Below are 23,494 nucleotides of genomic sequence, written 5' to 3' on the forward strand. Positions count from 1 at the left end.
GGGAGTTCATAAGCTCTGTGGATTACTCGACGACGTTTTAATGTATAAACGAGGGCTTAGTACAGTGTTACAGAATTGAGAAGGTTTCACTACCCAAAAATTTAGATATAATCATAGCTATCAGGACACAGCAAAAAAACATATTAAACGAATTACAAGTATTTATTTTATTAGCAGAACCTTAATAATAATCTTACAAAAATGGAATATAGTACAACACTTACTCTAAAATTAGACAACACAATGTCCGAAAATAATCGCCCCATAATTAGTATGATTTTAAAATAAAATGTATAAAGTGGTAAAAAAATAGTAATTCATAATGACAAGTAGATAAAACTATTTACAGAAAGTCAGTACTTTACGGTGTAATCAGCTGTGTACCAAAAAATTATTATTTTACATTCAGTCCATAATTTCATCACATTTATAAATTCTTTAATAATATTACACAATACATCCTATCAAATACAAATCCTTTGGATTATATGTATACTTAAGACACAAAATACCATTGAAATATCAGGTATAGAGATAAATACAAGCAAGAATGGTCCAAGAGGTTTGAATACATATTTAGTAAATCACATGAAGTTAGCACTACTGTAAATTCCCTCATTCAGTGAAGAAATCCCAATTAGTCATCATAGTGAGTTAGGGCACCCTCCAATTTATTAACAATATTCTTATAGAAAGTTATTTGTTGTTTTAAGAATCTTTGCATTGCGGCTTTCAAATCAGTAGTTCTTTCTGCCTTGAAATGATTAATTTCAGCAAGTAAAGCATAGGATATCACATCTGTCCTCCTCAATACTTCATTCAGTTGAGCTACTTCCATCTTGTGCTCAGCTGTAAGCCTTTCACATTCCCTTTTCTTTTGTACTGCTCCTTTATGGTTTGCTAAAACGTCTGGAAAAACTCCAACAATACCTTTGTACAAGTGGAACTTATCACCTAATGGGTCCCAATCGTATTTTGGTTGTTCTTCATATAACTTGCCAATTTCAATGTATGCACCTCCTGTTAACTTGATAGCTGAAGTTAGTTTGGATCTGGACACTATTGACCCTTCGTCAAAGCTTAGTGAATTACCCAAGTGGTAGAAAGCTTCTCCAATTTTCTGACAGTCACTCTTGTACGGGCCTTGGAATCTTTTGCCTTGTGCAAGACACATGTTGGATACATTTTTCACAGCCGTGTCCATGCTCGCAATGAATGTGTGACATTGCTCAGATATTGTGTCTACTTGAGACTGTAATAAAGCTTTTTCAGGTACAACTAATGATATACAATAATTTAAACCTAACAAATTGTCTCTTTCTGCTTGTCTTTTGCCTGCTTTCCACCTCTTATCATCTGTACAAGTTAAAAAGTGCTGCCAAACTTCACATTTAGATAATACTGGATGTTTGCACATCCAATCCACAAATTCTTGCAGTTGTACTCTCCTACGTTCAATAAGTTGTTCATCATAGCGACCAGAAATTGTTTTGTCAGGCAAGGGTGGGACTGGAATGAGTGTAAACTTCTCCTGCAATCTTTCATGAAGCCAATCAAAGTGTTTGTATCTCCTGGATACTTGGATGTTATTAAATGAAGGTGTTAGTTGATAAGCAATAAAACTCTTAATGCCTTTGAATTTAGATTCCTTCTTTGGAGAAGCCACAGTGACTGTGTATGGTTGAGTTATAGGTGACCATACATATCCATCTTCATCTTGGATTATGTATACTTTTTCTGAATCCCTAACTTCTACATTTAGAGTCCCCAGTAAATAACTCTCTCCGCTTACTTTTGTGGATGGGGCAAATTTGCTTTTCCTCACTGTTCCCATTGAGGATCCAAGAGTAGAAGCAGAATCATCAAACTGTTGATTGTAGTCACTAATGGGCATACCAGGTAATGGGGCAAGAGGGGCTTGATTGTTTTGTGCCTTGTTTTGTTGACCACCAGGTCCTATTTCAGAGTATGTATCATCATCCCAATCGTCATCCCAACCATCATCATTATGTGATGCTCGTTGGTAATTGCTGTCACCAGCACTAAATTGTTGGTCACCCCAATCATCAGCAGCTTGATCATACCTATGTGGTGCTATTGAACCTTTGGTGGGAACCCGTGCCGATTCCTCAGGACTAAGTTGTTTCACATAAGCAGCTGGGAAGAGACCAGTTTCTCCTTTAGCATTTTTGCCTTCCCACCAACCTTCACCAATGTCAGTGTTAAGCAAAGTGAGAATTTCCCCAGTTGTAATAGACATTTCTGTGGTGCCAGGCTCACCCGTGAAGTCATACAATGCTTGCACTTGGGCCGTCATCTTGGGACCCTTTTACCTACAACAATTATAAAACAGATTAATAAAATGCATGTTCTCAGTGATAGATACAGTGAGTGAGATACATACATTATCTTATCAGTCTTATCTCAAATAGGGAGCTCCAAAGCATATAACTGTGATAAAGTTATTCACGCGAATATGGTTACTTATAATACTATTAGAGGATCGCACGAATTAGGGCGTTACTCTGGTGTCGCAAGGAGTTGACACATTTCCCTAATAGCCTCAATTAACCATAGTCAGTAATTGTCAAAATGTTCAGGTGCGCTCATTGTTTTATGGCTTCCTAAACATTAGAAAGTGGACTAATGTTATGCTGCATAGTTGATTGTTGTGCCAAAACACAACGAATGTAAGAAACTGGTAATATCTAATTTTGAATACGAGAAACTGAGGTATAGGTTATCGATTTGTTTAGTAGAACTAAAATTTTAAAGCTAAAGTATGAGTAATTACTGACGAAATTAGCGTACAGCACACAAAAGCTGTTAATACTTTAGGAACAACGCAAGAAATACTTGTAAATTCCTTGTTTTGTGATGGAAATCAATGACGTCAGGTCGAAGAGTATCACTGTTATGTGACAACTACAAGTAGGAGGAGTCATTTTAACCGGAATATTAACAGATTGCCACGTAACAAATTATTTTAATAATGTAAATGTTGTTACTTACATAAAATCCAAGTAAAATAATTATTTTCCAGACGGATACACTTGATTATTCAGTCATTGAATGACAGAAGTTCAAAAAACTTGTTTCCACCGCAGTCTGTTTTCATACGCCGCAAAAATACAAAATTAAAATGCGGTGATTGGCTGCAAAATTCCCATACCGAGATATTGTTACCAGTGGTTGACGGTACATTCAATACGTTTGTTTATTCTGATTGGTTAAAAAGTAGAGACTCACAGTGAACTACTCAACTTCGTAGTACCAGCTAATGTCGCTAGATGACGCATTCATACTATAATGGCGTGCCAAGGCGCGCTTTTCGAAATAAAATTACATATCCAAATGTTATATTGCTCACGTGGTTTTTTTATTACTGTACAGCATTTTCCGAAAATATTTTGTGAACGTTGCACCAATCTGTATTTTTAAAATGTTGATATTTAAAGAAGTAGTTACATCAAATGTACTGTAATGTAATGTAGGTAGGTCAAAAGAATTATTCTACATATTTACTGTAATCTGTACATATTATATGTATACAAATAGTAAGATAAGATAGTAAGCAATTTCAGTAAGGTACATAAAATTCGTGTGCTTAAAACTGTCAGGTGTAGTGTTAGTTGCTATTATTTTATCTAGGTCGCAATTTTCAAGCATTGAAAAATATAATGTAATTTATTGTTGTCTAACGTAATGTAACGTAAGTGTGTAAAAGAGAAAAGCTTAGACACTACAATATAAACGCAGCCAAGTAGATTGTTTGGGATTATTAAGTAGTATAAATCGACTAATCTTGTGTCGATAGCGACAATGCCAAAATCCAATAATGGTAATAACGCGAACCAGAACTGGACCCCATTAGGGCAATTTGCAGAGTAATGAATGTATCTGGATCTGCTTATGTATCTCATAAACGAATGTTCTCCTTCGGTTACGCCATTTGGACCGCAAAGACACGATTAATTTTTTATTATTTTCTATGGTAAGTATGGTAGAACTTCCAACCTCTAAGGGTAAAACTAGAAGATTATTCGATTTGTAGTAGTTAGGTATGTAGGTTTATTGATGTCCTAGAGAATGGAAAAAAAATGTAAATCAACAATAGACTAAATAGATACTTTTACGTAATAAAATATATAATTCAGTGCCCGCATTTGGTGTTCTTAATAGATAAAAAGATAAATTGTTACAAAAGTATTCGTTAATCAGATTGTAATTGGTAGGTTTATAATATAACTGGGTAGATAAGACTACGTAAGTCGGTCATTCGTTAGTGTTTACTACTACTGTTTTATATTCCAATATCATCATCATCAACAACCCATTTGTACGTCCCACTGCTGGGCACGGGTCCTCATCTCAGGCATGGGTTTAGGCCATACTGCCCTCTACTAACTAATACGCGGCTATGTGACAACTGGGCAAATATCCGTTTTAAATAGCAAAAGATAGACGAAATTATCTTTTATAAACAGTTAAAATGAGTTAACGTGTTCGACTTAACAGAACTTACCGTAACGATGCACATTTGTGCTATCATTAAACAATATTCTAAAACTGGGTTTAGTATGGTTTTCTATGATATCTGAAAGAAACATTTTGTCACTTAGCCGCCGTCCGCTGCGCTGGCTCAATGCAGGTTAGGAACTTCACGTTTTCTGGAGGCTGTGAACCTTATTTGATGTACAAGTGTCATCACGATGTTTTCCTTCACCGAAAAGCTCATGGTAAATTTCAGATTGAATTTCGCACATAAATTCCGAAAACTTCAGAGGTGCGAGCCCGGATACGAACTCAAGGCCTCTGTTTGAGTGGCGGTAGGTTAAACTATTAGGCTATCACGGCTTACTGCACGCATACCTACTTAAGGCGAGTCACTGGAGGAGAAGCGTGAAAAACTGTTTTACTAGATCAAATGGTTTAGGTCTTATTACTATTTAATAACATTTTTTTACTTACTATTAAATAACAATCTTTCAAAAAATATACGATATACGTCAGGATGTTGTTTAAAGAATATACTAATTTGTTACACGATAGAATGTACTTTATGCGATCATATAAAATTCTGAAAACGGGCTAAAATGAAGATCTAAAACGAATTATTTAAGAATAAAATATCTAACTTTGTATATAGGTAATTTATACATCAGACAATTATCTTTAAGTACTATTACAGAGATCCTGCTAAATTTTGGTTTTGATCTGAAGTCCTTAAATATTAAATTTTCACATTTATCTCAAAATTTACAAATTGTCTAGTGGTTTAACCATGGTTGCCCCGCCAGTCGCCATCAAGCGCTTGTCGACGGATCTATATGAAAATTTTTCCGCCTGTTCTTATTTTATTCATTTTAATTTTCAGGGCGCGGATTGCGGGACGCGAAGGGTGACACCCTGGATTGGTTTTTAGTGACTGAAAAATAAACAACAAATTTGACAAAAGCAACCTCAACAACATGGCCGCTATGAGCTGTCAAAATCTATCAGTTCTTGATAGAAAACCCTTTAGGTATAAATAAGTCATTGATACATCCATCACATAGAAACAAAATTGAGCGGCTCGATTCATTTGTTAGGTATTTCCTACACGCATGGCGTGTAGATGAATCATTAGGGGGCTATACACACACGTGTTCGTTAATACAACTTCAGACAATGGGGAAAATGAATATCCTATTGTCGTCGACACATGTGACGTCATGTCAGCGTATTAGATAGTGTGTGTAATTTTGCTCTCATTCTATATTTTATACAAACTATATAATTACAATGCAACACGCTCATAGCCCCAGGAAAACCCTCTGTCGCGGGTGCCATGGACACACACATAGACAACCACAAATTACACCCAAACTCACGAGAGAAATAAATGTAGGCCATACAAATATTTCACCCAGCCTAGGAATCGAAGCCAGGACCTCCATGTGGCAATCCAGCATGGTAACCGCTCGGCTACGGAGGCAGTTAATTACAGTACATAATATTTGTACTCGTATATAGTAAACTGCTTTTGTGAGTCAGGAAGAAACAAAGCAGCTCTTTACATACGTTATGTAGGTATGTATGTACGCCTCAGTTCGGTCATGTTAGTACATTAGGAACGAACTTTAACATAGATTGCAACGTGCTTAAAATTTAAACCAAGTTCAGAATGAGAAACTGTCTGTAACTCTCGAGAGTGTAAAACTTGTGTTCAAAGTAGAGAAAGAGCAGCTAATAGTGCTTTTAACTACAGTTCCTCTGTTTAGGTTTGATTAGGAGTTTGTGGTTGTGAAGCCGCAGACGAAGTAGAGCGTATTTATGTAAGTTTATAACTTCGCAAGGGTGTCCTATCACAGTATTTAGCGAAGCGTTTCATTATGCATTGATTTATAATAATAATTTAACCGCTGACCTTTACCTTGGTAGTTATGTATAAAGGGTGTAATCGTTAAGTTGCCCAGCCTCATTATATTAGATTATTCCACAAATATAAGAGATATCAAAAAGCTTTAAATTGATATATAGAGTACGTTACCTAATGAGTAAATAAACGTCAATTCAACTTTTTAAAAATAAAATTGTAAATATAAAATAATAAATAATAGAAATGTCTAAAGACACTGCAATGGTTTCACCATGCTTTTTTATAGCCTCGTTCCATAAGTGAGAGGCATACACAAGAAGATCCCCTGTAGATCGCCCTCTTCGAAATCCGTATTGGCGATCGCTGAGGAGATCGTTGTCTTCAAGGTACGACAGGAGACGGTTGTTAAGTACATGTCTCGTAGTCTTGCAGAGTATGGAAGAGACTGAGATAGGTCTATAGTTGACAGGGTCAGCTCTGCTGCCTTTTTTAGGCACTGGTTATACATTTACAAGCTTCCATGACCTGGGAACTACACCAGTCTCAAGCGAGAGGCGATACAGGCGTGTGAGAGTAGGAGACAACTCAGGCGCACAGTTACGCAGGACTATTGCTGGAATTCCATCCGGCCCGCTAGCTTTATGCACGTCTAGACTTCGCATAGTTTTGAGTACCTCTTTTTGGCGAATGCGAACTGGCGCCATAGTGCATCCAGGCTGAGGTAAAGAAGGTGGTAGGTATCCTGCGGCATCCAGACGCGAACTCTCTGCAAAGAGTGAGGCGAAGAGATTCGCCTTCTTTTTCGCAGTATGGGCCCGCGTGCCGTCTGGCCTGCGCAGAGATGGTAATGGGTGGCTACTAAAGTTTTTTTCGACTGCTTTGGCCAGGGACCAAAAGGATTTGCCTGCTGGAAAAGAGGCACGCATGGCCCCTATGCGGCGCACATGGTCGAACTTGGCCCTGCGTAACACACTTTTGCTCCTCTTGGCGGCTTTATTAAAGGCTTTCTTCAGATTCCGAGTATTCGGAGCTTTGCGTAGTCGAGCATCTGCCCAAGATTGGTACACAGACTGTTTTTGTGCTTCAGCACGACTGCAGTCAGCGTTAAACGATGGCCGAGTTTGGGGTCCATTGAGTACATCGAAGTATGGTATATAATACTCCATACCCAATCGCAAGACCTCAACTACAGCATCAGCACAGCTGGACGATTCTCCTGAAGTGAAGCAAGCCTGCCAGGGATAAGAAGCAAAAAAAAAATGTATCGCCACAACCGTCTCGTACCACTGGGGCCCTGATCGGGTGGGAAGTATACGGATACAGCTTTCACCAGACAGTGGTCAGAGATACCCAATGGTGCATCCACTATCACCGAGTATAGGTCTGGATCAGTTGTTAGCAGTAGGTCCAAGCAATTAGCCGCATGAGACTCAACATCTGGAATCCTTGTGGTGCCACTGACAAGCTGGGAAAGGCTTAGTGATAATGCAAGTTTTTGCGTCTCTCTCCCAGCATGATCGGTTATCTGGTACGGGAACAACCATTCTTGATGGTGTGCGTTGAAGTCCCCCAGTATGACTAGTTGCGGCGCTGGATACCTGAGCTGAGCCTCATCAGAAGTCTCGCTCAGATGTTGGAACAGCTTGGTTGTCTGTTGATCTCCACTGTGCGAGCGGTAGACACAGCAGTATACTATTTGGGTAACTCCTGTGTCAACCAGAAGCCACAAAATAGAAAAACTCGGTGCCTCAAGGTTCTTGAGACGCTTGACACAGATGTTATCACGAACGTACACACAGACTCCGGCACCAGGTAGGAACTCGAGAGTATACCCTGGGTACCTTAGGTACGCCGTGTCAGTCGGACATCTGAACTGCGTCTCGGTGAGGAACAGCAGCTGCGGTTTATTGGTTTCCAGGTGGTGGTGGACCGCTTTGATATTTAAGTGCAGCCCTCTGATGTTGATGAGGTGCAGTTTTAATGGGAGGACGTGCAACCGCTGTGAAAAATGTATTCCTTTTTTTTTGACTCATAATTTTAAATTGGAGAAGCGAATAGGCAAGAAGGAAGGCAGTTGAACGAGGCATTGCGTTGACCAAAAAAGCAGCAAACTGATACTGCCACACGAGGATACAATCGGCTTGGAGACTGCAGGGACGCCCGAACCTTCCCGGAGATGGCCACCTGGTCCTCTCCTCCGGTTGCCAACCGGCAAGGTGGAGCATTTCGGGATTTTTCGTTTGGTGGCGGGGCATCCTTTCACGGCTGGCTTTCCCGCTACCTGGGCCCCCAACTTCCCACGGCCGGCCACGGATGCACCGTGCTTCGGATCCCTCTAGCCCCTAGAACCGAGTGCTCAGTGTGGCAGTACAAGCAGCTACTACTCGTCGTTATACGCAATGCAACTGTTCAGACCCGACCTACTGATGGCAACTCCCGAACACGTGCCGGAACACGGATAAACCATTTGGCGACTCGACTGCGTCGTGCGGGTGGTTACCAGACACGGCCGAAGCCTACCACCAGTAGTTGTTGCTCTTTAGCACCAATCAGGGGTCACTTGTAGGGTCTCGAGGGTAAACCTACGGAAGCGAGCAACATCAACCCCCAAAAAGTTTGTGGTTGTGAAGCCGCAGACATACTAAAGCGTATTTATAAGTTTATTTCTTCGACAGGGTGTAGGATCACTGATTTATTACATTATTTAGCGAAGCTTTTCATTGGGAATTGATTTACAATAATAATGTAATTGTAGAACCTTACATTGATAGTTATATGTATAGTTCAAGAGTACTTGTACATTTACCGAGTACCTGCACAGAAGGCAAATGGGAGGGAAGTTTTTACTAACGTCAAATATAGCAAATCGTCGTTTAAGAGTGAAAACTTCGTATATGCTTTTTGACATAGTTTGTTTTATATAAATTTTTGTTGAAATAAAACTTATAAACCTCTTGTTTAAATGTATAATATATTAAGTAATATAGCAATGACTTAAAAATCACACACGGGGTATTAACTCTAATATGATGAATTTCTTTTTATAATATCATGTGACGAGACGAATAAGTTGTGCGCCTGATGGTATCTAAGGTATACCTGTCCATAACACTTGCAGTGCCACTCAGAGCTTTAAATCGCGATGATCTGAGGGGCACTGCCACTGCGCCCGACACCCTGGGACATCAGTTGACAAGTCCCATTATGCCTGTAATAACACTAGCACCCTTACCCTTCAAAAACACAGTAACTATGACTGCCTGGCGGCAGAAATAGGTAAGGTGGCAGTACTTCCCTGGACGAACTCTTTCTCAAGGCGCTCTACTGCTACTAAAAAAAAATAATAAAAATAATAGTATGAAGTTTTTACTAACACGTGAGTATTATGTTAGTAGTATATTTATTATAGTGTCTAAGTATACATATCATAACAAAACAATCTTATTTATTCATCCTATGCTCAAACTCGCCCAAAAAATAAACCCGGTTATCCCAAAATTCTTTAAAACCAGGTCGGTTATTCTCGAATATTCTGCTTGCAAAAGTCTCGCTTCACGGTTGTTTGTGTCGCGATTGTTTTATATTCTAGACAGGGCCCTTGTTACTTCACTCCTGTGTTATTAAATTTGCCAGACATTCTTAACTTTATCTCGCCAATGCGGCAAACTTTGTATGTAACGTTATGAGTTTGTATTATCTTTTCCAAAGATTTACCTATATGTGGAGCAATATTATGAACTTTTAGGATTACTTTCTTAAGTGAATTTGATTTTCCCAAAGTAATGGTAAGTAAATGTTGCGTATTGGAAAAGTACAGGTACGTAATATAACAAAAGACTTAACGATAGCAGCTGAACGTATTTAAGTTTACTGGTAGAGTTTAATTTGCAATGGCTGTTTTATATTTACTGATACAAATGCGGTAACAATACATCTCTACGTGTTGTCATCATTAGTAGCAGTCGAAGAGCTTGTGAAAGAGTTCGTCCAAGGCAATACTGCCACCTTACCTATATCTATAATGCAATAATGTGAGCATCACTGCGTCTAATTTGAAGCTGCTCTAAGGCTCAATTTATATTGCTTCGGAATGGAATTGAGGCGAATTTTTGTAACGGTATTGTACATAGCATAATGAACATTATGGTCAATTGAGTAACGTACAAACCAGATACAAGCCAAAATATTCTGCGGAATGCGCGAGCCGAGCCGATTCCGCCGCAATATAAATTGAGCCATAGGGTGCTGGTGACATTAGGCACATAGGACTTGTCAACTTAAGTCTCAGAGTGAAAGGCGCAGTTGCAGTGCCCCTCAAGTCTTTACGATTTGCCCTGCAACTGTCTTGGATAGGTGTGTCGTTTGCCACCATGCACATGACTTGTTCGTCCCGTCCCTTGATATGACAAAAAAATATAGCTTTTTAATTATTTTCTTTTTGAACGAATTTAAAAATACGAAAACTATGTCTAGACTATGGAACTGATCTAATTTTGGCCAGTCATACGCGGACGAGATCTAATTATATTATTCTCACGGACTTCTACGTTTCTGTTCCCAACTGGGCCCTTGGGGGTGCTAAATTATCTTATCCTACTTTCGGTAATAATAACTTCTTGAAGTCTTGTCATCATAATTTTATTTTAAGGTATCTCAGGGTGTTACATTTATATTCTGACACTGTACGGGCCACCTTCCTCCATACATGGATTGAAATGTTAAAAGTATGTTGGTATATGTAAAATACAGATACCACGGTGGCAAATGTTTCCTTGATGTCGTGTATTGGTGGACAGTTTAAGTTAAGTGCGGCACGTGGCTAAAGTAGATTGCTGCGTGAGAGTTGTACCGAAGAATATATGAGACCATACAGACACTCTTTACCAACTCATAACAATTGACATACTCCATGAATTCATATTCCACATGTAGACCTTGCGTATGATTTTACGTTACTTTTTCTGTATTAAACATTGCTTTTTGTGAAACAGTATTTCTGACGGGACAGTCAATGTTAAAAGTCAAATAATCATTTATTCCATAGGTAAATTTTTTACATCTGAAAACGTCATTTTTATGCCACTGGTCGTTCACTGTGCCGACTTCTCTGGGAAGAACGAGCAAGAAACTATAGGGATTGCTCTTTTCAAATAACAAAACTTAAGTTTATATTTATGCTATAGAATACATTTTGAATATAATCATATTTGTGTGGAATCTAGACTCATGTTATCTTTCCATAGGTACATCTTTATCTAATACGTAGTCTGCAATTTTGAAATACGACTTTTCAATTAAAATACTTTTATTGTAAGTTTTAAACTTAGGATATGGTAATATTAATATGTGTTCCGGAATCTTATTGTAAAAACGTATACAGTTCCCCATAAAAGAATCTGTTACCTTAGTTAAACGAAATTATGGTACCGTGAGTTTGGACTTAGTTCTAAGGTTAAATTATGTATATTTTTACGGGCATACAAAATATTTGAGAAAATTTACTGTGATACCATAAACTTTTCTCTGAAAAATAACTCGAGAGCCTACACAGGACTAGCAAGTCTTTACGCCTAGTGGTAGTTTTTGTGTTTCCTCATAGTATAAAAGAGGGGACATTCAGATTTTTTCCGGCCAAACGATGGCGAAAGATGTTATTTTTACCTCCTGTGTAAATACTAGGTTTCACATAGAATTGATAGGTTCACTAGGTCTTTTACCAATAAGCCATAGATATAATGTATATCTTACTTTTATATAACGTCGCCTAGAAACACATAAAAATATTGCTATAAGCTCTCTTCAATTTGCTTTTGAATATAGAACATAGTTCGACTTTTTTTTAATGGCGTCTTGACTTTTTTTTTTATAATATCTAATGATGGGACGAACAAGTCGTGCGTCCGATTGTAAGCTACATACAGGCATGTCCAGTTGCAGTGCAACCTTGAAGTTTAAATCACAGAGATCTGAGAGACACTCCCGCTGCGCTCGTCACCCTGAGGCATAAGTTGACAAGTCCCAAATGCCTGTAATTTTACTATAAGCTCAGATATCACAGGCGAGAGTAGGTACTGCCATGATGACTTGCTGACTACCTTACATCTATAACCCTTAAGCTGTCTAATTTAAACTTTATTGGGAACAGATTAAAAGTAGAAATTGCATTAGTTGGATACATTGGTTTCTCTACGTGAAATTCAGTAACTAATTAAAGTAACATTGGAACTTAGCTCTCTCGCTGTTAGTTTTGGAATTAAGTCTATTAGCGATTTTCTGTCCTACAAGGCAATTTGTTATTTACTAATTTCTATTAGCGGAAACCTTTATAAATATTATTTCCAAATAAGAAAAAACTATAAACGCATACGTATTATAATTTACAGCTCACAATAAGTATATCATGAATAAAGTATATACGTGTGTTTAATTTTTTAAAATAATATATATAATAATCTTTATTTAAGATATTTGATCTACTTTGTGCGTTACATTTGAAACTTAGGACTAGGATGTTAGTAAATTAAAAAAAAGAAAATAATGAAAAATATGAATAATTCAAAATAAAATAATAGAAATTAACAATAGGTATGCGCAATCAGAATTCATGTCACCAGCCCTCTTGGTGACATGAATTCTAGTCCAATGGCACAATATCGGCCACGCTACATCCTCCGATATGGTGTTCAGAAGGCTGTTCCCGCTGCCACGCATTCTGCTCATGGTCGACGAAATGAGTTTCCTTACAACTGCGTCAAAACTGTCGGTACGCGCATCTGCAAATATACGTACTACATACAGAACGGGGACAGCCACAACAGCATTCTGAAAGGGTTATTGTACTGGGCCTTCAGGGCATTGAAGGATTTCTGAACCCACAGGCTGCAGGTGTACAGTGTCTTTAAAAACAGTTACTTTAATATCATTCGTACACCGTGAAAACCTGCGAGCCAACATGTTGCACTTTACCATTAGGTATTCTATAGAGACGCGTGCTTCTTAAAATTGTATATCAAGATTGTCTTCTATTACTGTCCGAATATGTGTATAAATGGATAGAAAATTCCTTGGCAATTTAGAACTTCAAAATTGCAATGATAATTAAAGGTAAATGTGGAAACTTACAGCGTTCACGCTCTGCAATTCACCGCACACATGAATTATTTCTTAGAAGTTTTGGCAAGAGTTATGGTCAATGGGCCATTTAATGCACTGCAATCTAATTCTGCTAACAACGACTTTTATGTTACTAAGTTTACAATTTTGAGTTTATTATTGAAATGTTGTGTGCTTTTTACGATTGACAAGTTTGGAATACGACCATTAAAACTAGTTAGTGGCAGTAGAGCTCCTTGCGAAAGAGTTCGTCCAGGGAAGTACTGATAACTTACCTATTTCTGCCGCTAAGCAGTAATGCGATTTCGAAAGGTAAGGGTGCTGGCATTGACTTACAATTATATGGACGTCGGGTCCGCGCTAAAAAGTGTCCGCACTTGTAAGGCGCTAAAATCGTATACAGAGCGCCAAACTCCGCTTTAGTCTTCATTTGTTCGACTGACAGCGCGATACTGCGATGATATTACAATTTAAATTTCGAATAGGTTGACTTGGGACATTTTTTTCGTGGTTTTTGTATTAGACCCGTCGTCCATTTATTTGTAAGTCAATGGGTGCTGGTGAAATTACAGGCACATGGGATTTGTCAACTTATGTTTTAGGATGACAGGCGATGTGGCAGCGCCTCTCAGATCTGACAGGAGTGGCGCTTATCCAATAGTCTAAGTAATAGGCGTACGACTTGTTCGTTCCGTCCCTTGGTTTCATAAAAAAAGCTTGTGTATGAAAACGGTTCTCTACTAAACTTTAAAAAAAATATTCCTGTAAAAGATTATGAAAGAGTCGTAAATTGCAAAGGTGAAAGTGGAATTTTTCACCCACTAAAAGTGACGAGTGCACTTCGATTCAAGTTCCAAATGGGTAAAGCGAGTTCCCCCTAATGGCCCATTAAACAGTCCCCGAGCCAACACTTTTTGCTAATATCAAAAATTTTACCAACGGTGAACACAAATCATAACCCTGAAAAATCTATTCAGCATTTCATTTTATGGGTGTCGGTAACATAACTTTCGTAGTCGGAATCGACTAAGGTTAATTCCCGTTGAAAGTAGGTTACATAGAATTTTACTAAGATAAAATATAACTTTTTCGGTAAATGGATTTTTTAGGCAACAAACATATTATAAAAATTTACGATAACTCATAATAGACATTAGAAAGCAACGCACGAAAACGTCATGTAAAGCGCCAGAAAGCGTCTGTACATAATCTTTATATTCGTGCAATAGCCATGGTTTCAATGGCGGCACCATTGCATCCAGGTTTATGTCTTCATTTTTGGTTGAAAAAGTATTGCAGCAAATTTTTGATAATTCTTTTGCTCCGACTGTTGTATTATATGTTTGTATTATAACTTGGTATAGAATAAAAAAAAAGATTTTAGTAAATGGAATTTGGAACAGCTCCGACTGTTGTGGCGGTCGAGCTGGGAGTGACCGTGGTACGAAAACAAAATGAGAAAGTGAAGGAAGATGGAACAATTCAAATTTAAAATTTAAATACATGTAAAATAAAAAATGATAGGATACAAGCGGAGAGAGGCGATACAAAGAGGTGAGATGACGGTGTAAGGAGGTCACACCGTCACAGTCACATCCAATGATAAATTCATTTATTTCTTCTTTTCTTATAAAATTTACTTTGATTCTTATAAAACTGGCATTGGCACAATTCTAGTGGACGCAATAAAGGAAATAATAATAAGCTTGGAAAGTTTAATTTTGGTTGGTTTGGTGTCGTGCAAAACTTTTGTTTTGACGTTAAGAGATCCGACTGTGATAATGTCAATCTTGCCAACTTCTTGATTGCATTGCGAACTCCGCCATACGCAGACAATTATACAGAGTGGGGCAAAAGTCTAATTTGACCCGCTCATTTTGTAAAGGAAACTAATTAAAATTGGGCCTTTGTATGAATTTTAAATGACTGTGAAGTGGTTTTCTGGTAACGCCTGTAAATCGTATTCGCGACAGAGCCTCGTTGCGGCATGCTCTGGCGGCGCACCCTCACCTTTGCCGCTCGCCCAATAAGTTATGCCGCGGCCCTCGCCGTATGACGCGAGGCGTGTGGAGGCCACTTCAAATGAAATCCTTTGCCAACCGCAGCTTTTAAGGTTTTCCACTTGCACTTGCCGTTCTATTCGCTTGGAGAGTTCGCTTACGCCAGTGGAACATTAAAGATTTGCTTCTCTATCCAGGTAAGTAAATAAAATAAAATGTTACGTATTCCAGAATTGTTTTATTCTAGATTCATGAAATATGTATTCATATCTAGTAAATTAATGTAATAACTAATTCCTACCGCATAATAAATAGTAGTGACCACTAGATGGCATTGTATTGTAAAGAGATTGGTGACAAATAGATGGAGCTGTTGAAATTGCAATACTAGTTTAATTCGAAGGAAAGGTTGACAACCAAATGTAGATCTATTTTATTGTAGATCGTTAAAATAATTATTCGAACGTAATATGTGTAATTTTAAAGAATATTACTTTTTTTTTCACTGGTAATGCCTACCGCATTTCACTTCGCTACTAAAAGGTAGAGTCGAGTGGTGGGAGAGACGGGAGTGGCAGAATCGCCCGGCGCTGTTCTGTTCAAAGAGTCGGAAAGGCAAAACGAGCAAATTGCTATACTACTACCACTTACATAAGTGCTTTTACGACATTATTTAATTAAGAATTTGTGGTCAGTTACTGAAAATTAAAAGTAATATATTTCTGAACATCTTGGTATTATTTCACGCCCACGAAGAGCGCTGCTACAGTATGTACTTTGACGGAGCCAATTTAAGCGTAAGTAAAGTGTTTTATAATTGTGGCCTTTCGGAACAATCGGTATAATGCGTGTATTTGACCAAGAAACTATACTCGTTCTCCCGCTTTCCGTTTCCTCCATTTTCCATTTTGTCCATTGGTCTACTTAAATTATGATTTACACTTACAGTCGTATTCGATTAGTGTTTCATTTGTATAAGTTATAAATTCCATTAAACGCGTCATTACTCTCAACAGTGTAGGTAATTTATTCTCCCAATTTCCTTCTGTTTCGCAAATAGATGTTTGTTTTGTCTTGGAACTCATTCCCGCGCAATAAATAAGACGTTATTCTACCTAAAATTGCAGGGGCCGTTCATTCGTTTTAACTTTTAGGAAAAAAGTTGTGTTTTGTTCTACTTAATTTGTTTACTTTCTTTAGTGAGTCAAATGCTATACGTTTCCGTCACTAATATAGCTGATATTTCGAGTGTTTGTGTCAATAATGATATCCGTTGTCTTTAATCACGTGCATGTTTTACAGAATTTGGTTTCAGACAGTTATCTTATTTATCTAACTGAGTGCCTACTATAAGATGATTATGTAGTTATTTCGTCACGCGTTCTAAATACACACTGTCTCACTCATACGTGTCTCTAGCGATTTTGGTATAAAATATCAAGTTTTTTATAAAAATTGTAGATGAAAACACAGCTGCGCGTTAGATTCATCGTGAGGCTCTAGGATGCGTGATGGTTTAAAACAATCAAGCGTAATTGGCGTGCATAACTTGCTATCTAAGATGACTATATTGCTAAGTGACTATGTTAACGTTTAATAGTAATAAAAGACTTTAAGGTACTGTCTCGGGTACGGAAAAAAAAAACACTGGAAGTGGCCTTAAGCCTCGATTACTATCGGAACCGCTGTCGCCAAAACGCACACAAACAAAGGATAAACGCTATGCTATCTTAATAATGGTTGGTCATATTTTTTTGTAATTTGAAAATAACAAATTCTGGATTGTTAATATAATTTAAACTTTACCCGGTCGCTATGTCGTTGAAAGTTCGATACGCTTATTGCAAGTTACGACGTTTTGATTTTATATTCAAATTTTATTCCACGTGCTGCCATCTTGCGACCAGTAGCTGGATTATGACGAACTATTAACATTTGAACGAATAGAAAGTAGTATCTTTTCGACAACAGATGTTATCTTTAATGCACGCATTGCGTAATGAACTTTATGTCGATGAATTAAGTTTAAAATAAACAAAACACTCACGAAGCATTTTTTCGCTAAACTTTTGTTCACTACTAGCGTGGAAAATTCGAGATGTTTACTTAGTTCTCCAAATGATAAAACTTGACTATGTTGTTCTGGGACAATGTTTACTTTCGCGTGTTACGGTACATAAAATCAATTTGATAAACAGAAATTGGAAAATTTATTTTAATTAGACTTACGATTGATATGAAATACTACTGCGGGTAATATGTTTGGTGCAGCTATCATTTTTGCACTTCGAAACAGCACAATGAGGCATTTTTCTATGGTTTTAGAGAATTTGCGCAAAAGAATGATACAACCATACCATACCAAGCGAAAATAGTGGGCGAGCTCAAGTAGGTCTAACGAGACCTACTGTTGGCACGCGTCAGATGCTAACTAACCACTTCTAATGTATTCATAGGCTCTTTGGTCTCGGGGCTAAAAGTGGAGATTATAATAATATTTGTCGAGGGAGGATTGAGCACCTACGATAGGTAGGGATTAAGCTTAGTAAACAAATGATAATATGCCCATAACAAAGATTTGAGTTTCCTTACAAAACCATGGAGGTAGTGACATTCTCAGCAAACGTGTTATTAATAATTACCAAACGTATTATATGTATACATATTATATATATACGTATATTTAAACTGCCTCCGTGGCCGAACCGTTACCATGCCGGACTGCCACGCAGAGGTCCCAGGTTCGATTCCCGGGCCGGGAGAAATAGTTGTATGGCCTACAATTATTTCTCTCGTGAGTTTGGGTGTAATTTGTGGTTGTCTATATGTGTGTCCATGGCACCCGCGACACAGGGTTTCCCTAGTGCGGGGCTATGTTGAGTGTGTGCGTTATTTATTATTTATTATTATGTATTATTAATAATTATAACATTTTTCTTTATAAAAAAGATCTTAAAGAGATTTTTGAATTACATCTATTTGCCAAGTTATATTAAAATCGGTTAACGGTAAGTGGATGAAACCCACTAATCCGGATTCATCCCCTATTTTGTCAACCTTAGGGGTGGAATATTTTCTTCAAATTTGAATGGGACCACTATTGAGGTATTTCTTTTTCAACAAAAGAGAATCGTCGAAATCGGTTCACAAATGTCGGAGTAATCGCGTAACATACACACACAAAAATACAGACTTCAAAAAAGGAGGAGTTCTCGATTAATTTTTTTTTGTATGTATGTTACTCGATAACTCCGGTAAATAATACAACTCCGAAAACACGATAACGCGATAACTAAATCTGTGAACCGATTTTCGTGATTCTTTATTTGTTGGAAAGATGGTACCTTATAGTGGTCCCATTTAAATGTGAAGAAAATATTCCACCTCTAAGGGTGGCAAACTAGGGGATGAATGACTCTTGAGGTCGGTTCTTTTTAAGTCGTTTCAAAAGATATCACTAAAAACTAAACCTAAGAAATTACAATTTTAATTTATATGATTGAAGTTAATTTTTGGCTATTCCGTTCTGAACTCCTACTTCTGATTCCCTTGTTATTTGAATAAAAAACAGGTCATAAAAAAGTCATGTTCCATAATTAATACATGCGCACGTAGATAATCAACGCTCCACATAGTAATCTAAAGTCTAACGTTATTACATTTTACAATGTTTCTATAATAATTAAAATTATAATCCCTTGTTTTCCATTCCGTAACAATGGACCTTATCCCATCACCGTTTAAAGCGAGTAAAGTTTAAAGTACTACACTTTGAATGTTGATTGTTTTGATGCGTGAACCCTAAATTGGGACAAAACAGGCCAATGATATGCAAATCTGGAGATTTACGGTCAGTTTCTTGTGGCGGCTGTCTTTTGAGGCTAAGTGTGGTAATGACATCGACGACAATGACTTATCCATTTTCTACTTTCTTGTTGCCAATAGTCCAACAGTACCTACATGTTGTTTTTATTGATACGAAGATTGAACAAATAGAAAGAGAAATTCCTTTGTTCCGGCTGGACTTGAACCAGAGCCCGTTTGCTAAACTGGCGGCGCCGCTCTTGTGGCAGTTGTCGCTAGTGACCGCGTAAATTACTCCACAATTTTGTATGGCAAATTATACAGCGCTTCTAGCGGCCACAAGAAGAAACAACTTTTTGTGTATACATTTTACGCGGTCGCTAGCGATAACTGTCACTATAATCTCATGGTAGAGGCACTGAGTTACTGATCGAGTCACCAGACCTTACGAATATCTTCTCTATGCCCAGGCCTGAGTGTAAATTTGTAATCTTTGAAACCAAGAGTGGTTACACACGGTGACTTTTAGCAGCGCGTTTGTGAAACGCGCGACTGCATCGATACAGTCGCTTAAATTGAATAATTGTGTACGAAAAATCTGTATAGGTTTAAGCACGTAATTGTGTTTTGTTATTTGTAAATTTAAAAGTGAAATTAATAAATAAATTAGTTAATTAATTTAAAACTTGCATAGCGATTGTATTCGATCCGGCTGGATTCGAACCAGCGTCTTCCAAACCGTAAACCGTGCTAGACGCTATGCCAATTAAGGCACGGACCTAACCAGCGGACTTTACGAATTGTTCTAAGTTCTTGTTGCAGATTTTTGTTTTCGTTTTTTAAAGACTTTTTTGCGGTATTTTTTAATATCATCGTGAATACCATGGTCAAACATCATGAGATTCAATAAAAACTTAGAAACTATAACTAGTGGAGTATTCACAAAAAATGGTAGGAAATTGTCATGACATACAATTTAAGAAAATACATGATACTATAAAATAATGATTTTATTTCTTACAATAATTTTCCAGTTAATTTTATTTTCAAGTATATTATTCTGTTGTTTTATATAGTGTTATTATGTATTCATTTATTTGTGACGAAATGAGTTCACTTTTCCGCGCCCATTGTAATGGCGCCAGTGGGAAATTGAAGAAACTTCGCCGCCGATTTACTGATCTGTATAAGAACTATGTATACATACGTACTCTTGACCCGGATTTACCAATAGAGTATTATGCAAATGTGTATGTTATCCAGTATTCTATACAATGATTAGGTATTCTATACACTCCCTGAATTATACACATTGCCGTTAACATATATGTATATATCAGGTAAGTGCTTTGAAGGTTCTGCATTTGAAAATTATATAGTGTGTGATCGAGGTACATAGTAAAACTTATTCAGTACTATGGTCATTCACTGTCACTTCTGCATTGAAGATGTTGCATGCGCACACATAGCCGCGAAATTAAAATGCCGTTATAATTGTTAATACAAAAATTAAAGATCGAACACAAAGAAAATTCCTTGCATCGGACAGGATTCGAACCTGTGTCTGTATGCGAATCTAGGGTTAGAGGTTTACCAACTGAGCTACAGATGGAGTCAGCAGACTCCATGATTTTTTTTATTTTTCGTTTAGATTTTCGTTTCTGTTTTTAACGGCTGTTTTTGCCATAGCGCTACCTGTGAGAAATCTATGAAAGTTTTTCCTTTACTCAACTGTTACTGGCTCTAACACTCGTCAAAAACTACCTTACCTTTACCCCCACATATCGTCGGCGTTTTGTAGAAAAGGCGAAAGTGCCATTTCGCAAAACTGTTTTAAAACATTTACGTCCTAATTTAAATTCAATTTAAAACTTAAACTTAATTGAAACCAATTTTTTTTTTCTTTAGTTTATTGACAAAATACAGAAAAAACACAGTCGTTAAAACCTAAAACATACTCCCCTGAAAAAAATTTCGAAATAGCGCTTTCGCTCTTTCTACAAAATACCGACGATATATACTTAAAGGTGAAGTTCATCGAATTGAAAAAAATTATTCAACTTTTTTGAAAATGAAAACAGAAGATATAGTCAGTGAATTATGGCGTTTGAAACATGATTGACTAAACGTCACTCGAACAGTTCCGCAAAATTTTCGTTTTTTTACTGAGTTCACCCTTGTACGTATATTTATATTTAAATGAAATATACTCTCCCGTGTTCCGCATTAAATATGCGCGGAGACTATAAGCGTATTTACAGTAAGAGAGTATATTTCTAAATGGCAAATGTTTAAATATCGTGTAATGAATTTCTCCGCGTCTACACACGTCTCACACACTTCAAGGCATTCGCGACGATACCATTTCGCTTTAAAGATTATCATTTCCAAAGATTATAACTTTTCTGAAGGTACAAATAAATGTCTAAGAGCTACAAAATGTGATAGGTTTATCACTTTTTATCTTAGATTATATCCTCTAAGCTTTTTACTGCATACCTACGTCATAACTTTGGTGTAAGTGAATTATAAAATCTAAGATAAATTTCGTATAAAGTAAAAAGCAGAAAAAACCTCAATACACATTTCAGTGTATGTAAGTACACAGGCTGAATTTTGTGATGTGAAATCCACACCCAGATCAAAATCTGGAACAACGAGCAATAACGAAAAATGCTCTGACGACTTTAGGACCGATTTTGTTAAAACTTAAAATTGCGTCGTTATGAAAACTATTTTCCGTGCTGGAAATTGACCCAGTCGGTTTAGCAAAAATATGCACCTATTGTGGCTGATATTTTATTGATGATATTGATGACGATATTTAATTGGCAAGGACTCCTCTGAGCAAATTTCATTTTCACTAAATTGGCCATCAACGTCCAGTTCAAAAAATTCACCAGAAGAAGAATTAAGAAGAAAGAAGAAGAATTCCAGAAGAAATGAAACTTTATTAAAGTAATGACGAGTTTTTTGCATTTTGTATTTCTTAATGGCAAATTGGTTTCCTCCGATTGATCTCTGAATGCTAAACATTCCCGTTGGGTCCTGATTCGGAGTTTCCAGTTAATCAATTCCACGTTAGGTGTGATATTTCAAATGATTGATCCCCGAAAAACATTTATCACAACATAGATCAATCATTTCATTTTAATTGACTCGCTGGAATGGACATCCAATAACGATGAATTATTGAGATACAGATTAATAAAATTAAATGGACGTGTGAATGGATGGATGGATGGTCTGTAGGTGTATAGTCTCGCCTACCTAAACGTAGTATTTTTTTAGAATACCTACGATTTTTTTTTACAATACCAAGTGACGGGACGAACAAGTTGTAAGTATATTAACAAAATGTATTGTAAATTGTCTGAAATAAATGATTATTTCTTATTTAAGTAAAGTGTATTTATTAGTGATTGCAAAATTATTTTATAATAAATTCACTTAGTTTTCGAACCTGGTGCAAAATAGAAACTTTGAATACAAAGTAATTATACCAATGATCTTAAGGAAATCCCTGTATAGCGGGTGCCATGGACTACACAGACAACCACAAATTACATCCAAACTCACAAACTACAAAAATTTGTTCTGGCCCGGGAATCGAATGCGGGACCTCTGTGTGGTAGGCCAGCATGATAACCGTTCGGCCACGGAAGCAGTCTCGATTAAAATAGAAGCTCGGGTAAATAATCTGAATAGAATCCAATTCCGCTTAAGGTTTCTCATTAAGTTTTTCTTTTGTAAATTCGACATTATTTTTCTTAATAAACTTTGTATTTAATTTAGATAATTAATGACTGAAGTCTTGATTACTAAGAATTAATTCATCGCGTCAACTTATTTTAAATAGACTTCGAAATTGTTTGGTAAGGTAAAGAATTTTTTCCGATATTTCGTTCGTTTTTTTATATTTTTAAGCAGCTCTAAGGCGGATGTTCTTTTCAAAGTCAACCATTATTAAAAACTCACGAGCGTTTTCCCAACTGAAGTGGGCATTCAATGGGCGGTGGGCGACTTTTCATTAATTGTGTTTTTAAGTGTCGTAGCAAAATATTTTTAGCACTATTTTTCCTTTTATTATAATTTTATAGGCGTCTTCAAATACCCATTAAAATTGTGATAAAAATATGTGTGGTAGTTGCATTCTGTGAAAGAGAAGTTTCGCAAAAAGAACATTTTGAAAAAGAGGCATTATGAGAAACGGACG

The 23,494-nt window shown here is 37.0% G+C and overlaps 1 protein-coding gene across 1 annotated transcript; it reads right to left on the reverse strand.

Moving 5' to 3' along the window:
- Positions 1-250: 250 nt before the first annotated feature.
- On the reverse strand, positions 251-2,333 carry LOC113235199 (sorting nexin lst-4). The gene has a single exon (XM_026470818.1). The coding sequence runs from the start codon at positions 2,315-2,317 to the stop codon at positions 638-640; it is 1,680 nt and encodes a 559-aa protein (XP_026326603.1). The 5' UTR covers positions 2,318-2,333; the 3' UTR covers positions 251-637.
- Positions 2,334-23,494: the final 21,161 nt, after the last annotated feature.

Source organism: Hyposmocoma kahamanoa, unplaced genomic scaffold (genome assembly GCF_003589595.1).
Source record: "Hyposmocoma kahamanoa isolate Upper Pololo Valley unplaced genomic scaffold, ASM358959v1 87, whole genome shotgun sequence".
Taxonomy (NCBI): Eukaryota; Metazoa; Arthropoda; class Insecta; order Lepidoptera; family Cosmopterigidae; genus Hyposmocoma; species Hyposmocoma kahamanoa.

Coding starts and splice junctions, on each gene's coding strand:
- LOC113235199 (XM_026470818.1), bottom strand. CDS start 2,317: ATGACGGCCCAAGTGCAAGCATTGTATGACTTCACGGGTGAGCCTGGC.